The sequence below is a fragment of the Vicugna pacos genome, chromosome 13 (assembly GCF_048564905.1).
Source record: "Vicugna pacos chromosome 13, VicPac4, whole genome shotgun sequence".
NCBI lineage: Eukaryota > Metazoa > Chordata > Mammalia > Artiodactyla > Camelidae > Vicugna > Vicugna pacos.
Window position 1 is genome coordinate 42971763 of NC_132999.1, and position 7154 is coordinate 42978916.

The 7154-nt window shown below is 53.9% G+C and overlaps 1 protein-coding gene across 1 annotated transcript; it reads right to left on the reverse strand.

Moving 5' to 3' along the window:
* Positions 1-545: 545 nt before the first annotated feature.
* On the reverse strand, positions 546-5351 carry GJB3 (gap junction protein beta 3). The gene is made up of 2 exons (XM_006212709.4): positions 4701-5351; positions 546-1885 (listed from the first exon to the last, which is right to left on the reverse strand). The coding sequence occupies exon 2, from the start codon at positions 1850-1852 to the stop codon at positions 1040-1042; it is 813 nt and encodes a 270-aa protein (XP_006212771.1). The 5' UTR covers positions 1853-1885; positions 4701-5351; the 3' UTR covers positions 546-1039.
* Positions 5352-7154: the final 1803 nt, after the last annotated feature.

The window sequence follows — 7154 nt, forward strand, 5'->3', positions numbered from 1 at the left end:
TGGGGATGCGGGCTGTGCATGGCAGTGATTGGGTTACAGAGGAGGAGGGAGCGTTGTTTGACCAGAGGACAGTGATTGTGTGGGCTCGGGGCTGGGTGGCACTCTATAGGGCTCGAGGTGCTGTTGTGGAGGGAGCACAGCGCCCTCTTGTGACCATATCCACAATCACATGGAGCCCCAGCCATGGAGCTCTCTTCCCTTCTGAGGGCCAACTTCTCTGCCCTCAGGGTCTTGCAGGTGGGAGTGTGGCAGAACAGAGGAGAGCTAGCCTGTATAAAACATAGCCTTTATTGATTTCAAGGAACCTGCCTGGGGGACGTTCCTGTCGGCACATCCACCTCAAGTCCCTGACAGCAATGTCTGAAAAGCTGGCACCAGACTGAGTACACTTGTGGGAGGAAGGTGGGGGAGTAGAATTTGGGGGAAGGGGTTTCCTCTGAAGGCACTGATGACCTAGAGGATCCCTGGGTGTCTCAAGCAGGGGTCAGTGCCATCAGGGCGTCCCCCGGTCTTCCCAGGCTCACTCTCAGGCCTCCGGACCTCCCACTGCTGGGACAGTACTCCTTTCCACCCCAGAAATCTGGGGGCTTCTCCCCAAGGAATGAGGATTCCCTCTGATCTGGTGCAAGCATCTCTCTTCTTGTGGCCTCCTGGCCTCTGCACCCGCTGCTCTGTCTGCTAGGAAGCACTTCTCACCTCTCTTCAGCATTACTTCCTCAGGGAAGCCTCTTCTGACCCCCACCCCAACTCCCAACCAAACACCTGGCTTAGATGAAGCCCTGCTCTGAGCTATCTAAGTGTCCCCCAGCAGGCAGAAGTTAATTTGCTTGTTTCAGTGTCTCTCTCCCAGGAGGGCTGCCACTGGGCCTGTGGTGGGACCTATACCCTGGTAGATAGCAGTGCCCAGCACTCAAAAAATATCTGCTAAAAACGAAATTGGATAGCTTAGTGGATTCAAGGAGTCGGGGCACCCAGCACCTGTAAGAGCCCTCCACCGGCACCCCCACTGGCAGCCCCAGGATGGCTTCCCTGCCTGTGGTCAGATAGGGGTCAGGCTGGGTGCTGAAGCTCGCAGCTTGTCATCGCCAGAGTCCAGGCCCAGCTCCCCAGCCTCCACCAGCTTGTGGTGGCAGCGGCAGGTGGACGCCCGGCTGGTGGAGGATGGGGGGCTGCGGCCGCGGGCAGTCTTCTTCCTGGAAATGCTTCGCACGACCCTGTGGAAGATGAGGTAGCAGATTTCGCAGACCGTGAGCACGATGCAGACGGCGGAGGCGCCCACCATGAAATAGGTGAAGAGCTTCTTCTCGGTGGGCCGGGCGATGTAGCAGTCCACGATGTTGGGGCAGGGGGCCACGTTGGCGCACTGGACCAGGCGCGGCATGCTGAAGCCGTACCAGAGCGTGTGCAGCACGTAGAGGAAGAGGAATTCGATGGTGAGCTTGAAGACGAGGCTGAGCAGGTAGGTCCACCACAGGCCGCCGTGCTTCTTGCCGGCGTTGTCGTACAGCTTGGCGCACTGGTCGCCGTGCTTCTGGCGGTGCCGCCGCTCGCGCTCCTCGCGGTAGGCCACGTGCAGGATGACCAGCAACGACGGGCACGTGACGAAGATGAGCTGCAGGGCCCAGAGGCGGATGTTGGAGATGGGGAAGAACTCATCGTAGCAGACGTTGGTGCAGCCTGGCTGCTTGGTGTTGCAGTCAAAGTCCTTCTGCTCATCCCCCCACACGCGCTCGGCGGCCACCACGTACACCAGCACGCGGAAGACGAACACCACCGACAGCCAGATGCGCCCGAAGGCGGTGGAGTACTTGTTCACCCCGCTCAGCAGGGCCTGGAGCGTCTTCCAGTCCATGGTGCCTGATCAGGGTGCCGGGGCCGGGCCCACCTGACCGAATAGGAAAAACCATAGGTTAATGAACAGGCGGCATTAACGGAGTATTTACTAGGTACCAGGTGCCTTCTGAGTTCTTTACGTCGATGGATTTGTTTGATCATGGCAGCGACCCTATGAGATCAGGACTATTAAGCTTCCTAAGCTACAGATAGGAAACAGGCACAGAGAGGTTAAGTAACCTACCTAAATTCACAGAGCTAGGATGCCGGAAGGAAGGCAATGTGCGCTTGCTGATAATAATTATTATTATTTATTGAGTATTTCTGATGAGCCAGGCAAGGAGCTAAACTCTATGGTCAGGACCTCGTTTAATTATTATTATTTTTTAAACTTTTTTTTTATTGAGTTATAGTCATTTTACAATGTTGTGTCAAATTCCAATGTAGAGCACAATTTTTCAGTTATACGTGAACATACATATACTCATAGTCACATTTTTTTTCGCTGTGAGCTACCACAAGATCTTAGATATATTTCCCTGTGCTATACAGTATAATCTTGTTTATCTGTTCTACAGTTTGAAATCCCAGTCTGTCCCTTCCCACCCTCCTCGTTTAATTCTTATAAGGACCCTATGATACAGATACTATTATGCTTCTCATTGACAGGTGAAGAAACTAATAATCAACCGAGACAATGATCGCAAAGCACTTAATACACAGTAAGTGCTCAGTAAATGCAGGATACTCATTGGAAACCTAGAGAGGTCAAGTCACTCATTTATAACGAGTTGGATTCAGGGCTGGGCTGTTAGTGCCGGGGCTGGGCTCCCCACCTCCTCTCCCCTTCTCTGCTGGATGCCTGCCCCAGACCAAGTTCTTAAACTTACCTCGTTGATGCCTCACTTGTGAAGTTGAGATTATGAGCCCCATTCTACAGAGAGGAAAACTGGGGCTCAGAGAGGGGAAATAACTTCCCCAGGGTCTCACAGCCAGTGGATGGTGAAGCCGGGAGACCAGTTCAGGTTGAGGGTACATGGAGGCGGGTAATGGTTTAGCTCCTGGGGACACCAGATCCAGGGAAAATCTAGAGACAATCTCCTTCCCTGTGCAAAGCCTGAGGAAGCCCCAGCCACGCCAGCAATGCTGGAGTCAGGGTTTTGTGGTGGGAGAGATGCTTTGTTTAGGTCCCGGGATCATACATCTTCCTCCCAGCCCTGAAGTAACTCAGAGGGTGTGGATGGTAGGGTCTGCCTGAGCACACCTAGTTGTCTGCATGCTGTCGGGGGTGTGGGAGCATGTGCCTGTGTGCGTGTGCGGGCTTGTGTGTACATGTGAATGCTCCTAGAGTTGGCTTTGTGACCCTGAGCATGCCTGAAGCCTGCGGGTCCACCCCCTGCTCAGCTCCTCACTCCTCCATTGCCACCACGTTGCTCTGAGCCACCATCACTCTTGCTGGCCTTTCAGTGTCTGCTTCTGTGTGTCCAGAGTGCATTATTACCTCAGACCTTGTCGCTGCCTTGTTTAAAACTTTCTACTAGCTTCTCATTACACTTAGAATGAAACCTCAGATTCTACATTCTCCCCCTATCTCCTGTACTCCCCACCCTGCCTCTCTCTGCTCCAGTCACAATGGGGGCCTTGGGGACTTGCTTTGTAATTATTCCTGCTGCCTGGAATGCTCTTCTTCCAGAACCTTGCATGGCTGGATCTTTCTCATCACTGCTCAGACATCCTCTCCCTAGAGGCCTTGAAGGTTACCCTGGGCCTGGAAGTGCCTGCTCTCCTAGTCACTCTGCCCCTCTTCCCTTTGTTTTCTTCCTAGAATTCAACACCATTGGGAATTAAAGTGTTTATTTAATCATCTACATATCTGAATTTTCATGAATTTCTGTCTCTCAAGGAACATTATTTTACATTTTGGCAGCATTAGACAAATAAAATACTTAGTATAAAAAAAAGTGTCTCCCCCACCCAGCTCCTTCTGAGACCTGTCCTTTGGGGCGGGGCTTTGGGATGTGTATGGAGCATGGAGTTGAGTCACATCTGGATTCAAGCCTCAGCTCTGTACCTTCTAGCTCGGTTGACTCCCAAGATTTCCTAATCTCCTTGACCTTTCTCTTCTTATCTCTAAAAGGAAATAATTCCTACTTTCTTGAGCTGTAGTAAGAATCATTAAAAAAAGCCGTTCCCTCCCAAGCCTGAGCCTGTCACCTGGTGAGAATTCAAGAAAACTGAAGTGGAGGTTGGCGCCCTGTCAGCCAGCCCGGGGAAGAGAGGGCCCCGGACAGGTGCTTCCACCCAACGCCTTCCCAGGGTGACCCACCTGGGGGCAGCCCCCAAAGGCCCCCACCTTCCAGTCCTGTCTGCCCAGTCCTGCCTGACACACCCTAGGGACGCGACTCACCGGCAAAGAATTTCCCTCCGAGCCCAGGCCCGGGACTGGTGGAGCCGGTTCTGGTCCCTATGCAGTACCCCAGCACCAGCTCCCAGCTATCCGCTTTTCCCCTGCCCCGGGACTGCCGGGAGCCGAGCCCAGCGGTCACCCCCAGTCCAGAATGCCCGCTGGCACCCCCTCCGCAGGAACAGAACTACCTTTCCTCCTCCCCACTTCCAAGTTTTCCGTCTACTCCAGGCGGATTGGGAGTTTGCGGACGTGGGAGGGGGTGTCCAGAAAACTTCAGAGGCTGGAGCCCCAACCCCGTCCAGAATGAAGGGGTGAGAAGGGAGTTGGGGAGTGGAGTGAGGAGGAGAGTGTCTCCTTCGTCTCCATCCACTCACCCCCCAAGTCTCAGACGGGCCCGCATGCGGGATCAAGCCCCGCCCCGTCCCAGGTAGCGGGGTGGGATGGGGCGCCCCACACTTACCCGCAGCGGTGCTGCCAGCGGCGGGCCGGGACCCTGCGTCCTGGAGGCCCGCGGCAGAGGGGAACGGGGCGGGAGCCCTGCAGTTGCGACGAGGCGCGTGGCAGCAGGTACACCCCGGGGACAGCGTGGAGGAGGGAGGGTCCGAGGAAGAGGGAGGGTCGGAGGAGGAGCTCGGGAGCCAGCCGGGCCGCAGAGGGTCGGTTTCTAGTCCCGACGCTGTCACTCGTTCCTGCCGGGACTTGAAGCTCGTCTGAGCCTCGGTTTCTTCTTCACATGTGAAATGGGGGCATCGGTGGCCCTGGGCAGGGCTTTGGCAAAGGCTCCAATGAGATTCGGGGCGTGAAGCTCTCTAAACTGTTAAGTGCTAAGTGGTCCCCTGACCGACTGCAATCCGGACTCGCCCACGTGGCGTTACCACTTGTACTGTGTCCGCGCCCTGCCAGTCACTGTCCCCGCCCGGCGCTTGGCCTCGACCCTGCGTGGGGCCCTCCTGGCGGCTGTCCTCCCAGCATTGCTGCCTGGCTTGAGCTCCGTGTCCTGGAATAGGGCATGTGCCCTTTGGAGAACCAGGGTAGGGGGCAGACCCCGTGGCTGCCGCAGGAGTCGTCACTGTACCGGAAAGAAGATGGGGGGATCCTTTGTCCGGGGGTGAGGGCGGGATGGGGGAAGGTCGTAGCCTGAAGTTATACAAAAGGAAGATCCTATAGGGGTGGGGTAAGGGGCGGGGAGCAGAACCTGTGCTCTAGACCCCCTGCGGAGGGAGGCGGGGCCTGAGGCTGGGCGTGGCTGGGCGCGGCTGGGCGCGGCTGGACTGGGCTCTAGGGGCAAGGACGCTTTGTCTCATTTACCAGTGTGCCGTGACTGCGAAACTAATGATAGCCACTGGAGCTCAGCCTAGTAGGGGAATCCTCAGGGTTTCCGGCCTCCCGGGGAGTCCTGGGATCTTAGTCACCAAAGGGCCTGAGCCTTCCCTGTGTCAACAGAGATGAAGTTTGTTAGCAGGAGGGTGACTATACATGACATTTTTCCAACCCTGTACTGGTTTATGCCTGTGGCCCTGGTATAATTAACAGCACCCCTTTTACTCTCGGAAGGGCCCCCAAACTTGGGAAGATCAATTACACCATCACCCAACACACTACCCCTGGCTGAGAACTAAGGCTACACTGGGGACCTGGAGACATTCTGTGCCAGGCGCTGTCCCGCAGGCTTTATTTCATCTTCCCAGTGCCAGATGAGGAAGGTACCATTCTTCCCACTTTTATGAATGAGAAAACTGAGGCACAGAGAGGTTAGTTAGGTGACTTGCCCAGGGTCACACAGGTAATCAGGAGCAGAGCCAGCTCAGGAGGCCTCAGCTGTGTTGAATTTCGGATGAGGGCAAAGCCACAGGGCAGAGGCCATCTTTCACTCTGGCCCTTGGAAATCCTGCTGGGTGGTCTGGGTGCTTCTGGGCACGTGTCAGTGCGGGGAGATGTGTGAGTATGTATCATGGTGTCTGGTGGGGGGGAGGGTGGTCCCTGACTCTGCCACCTGCTCCCTACCACCTCTTGCTCTGCTGCGTTCCAGAGCAAAACCCGTCCCCCACTTCCTCACCTCCTAGCCACTCTTCAACCCATTTGAACAATGTTTCCACCCAACCATGAAATTAAAGGCAGCCCTGTTGATGTCACCATGGATCTTCACGATGGCAAATCCCACAGTCAAGTCCCTGTCCCCAGCCTCCTATGCCTTCAGAAGCACCTGACACAGCTTCACATCCTGATCTCAGTCTCTTCTCTCCTGAGTGAGCTCATCCAGTCCTGGGGCTTCCAATACCTCCACTCGCCGATGAGCCCCACATCTCTAGTACCAGTCCCGACTTCTCCCTGCACACCAGATTGTGTGACCAGGGCTGCCCACCTGACCACCAGGTTTCTAGTTATTTTTTTCCTCCCTAAGATCAACTGCCTATTTGGCTGTATAACTATTCTTTTTCCATTTGCCCTATGGAGGTGTGCTGTGTGCATGGTTCTGCACTTGGCTATTTTCATGTAGCAAAACATAGGACATTTTCCTCTCTCAGTAGATATAGAGCTATCTCATTCTTTTTTTTTTAAATCCTTGAATGGTATTTCACTTTCCCCTATAGTAGATGCAGAACTGTCTCTTAAAAAAAAAAGCCAAAGAGTATATTTACCATATTTATCACTCTCATACTGATGAAAATTAAGGATGTTTTCGATCTTGTATTTTTATTATAAACATCGTTGCAATAAATACACTTGGACAATACACTAAACACATTTTGTGTTTGTGTGTGTGTGTGTGTGTGTGTGTGTGTGTCTTCAAGATACATTCTTAGAAGTGGAATTTTGGGGGTTAAAGTATGCTCATTTAAAATTTTGATTGATATTGCCAAATCCCCTCCATAGATGTATCGATTTATGCTACCATCAGACATAAGAGTGCTTA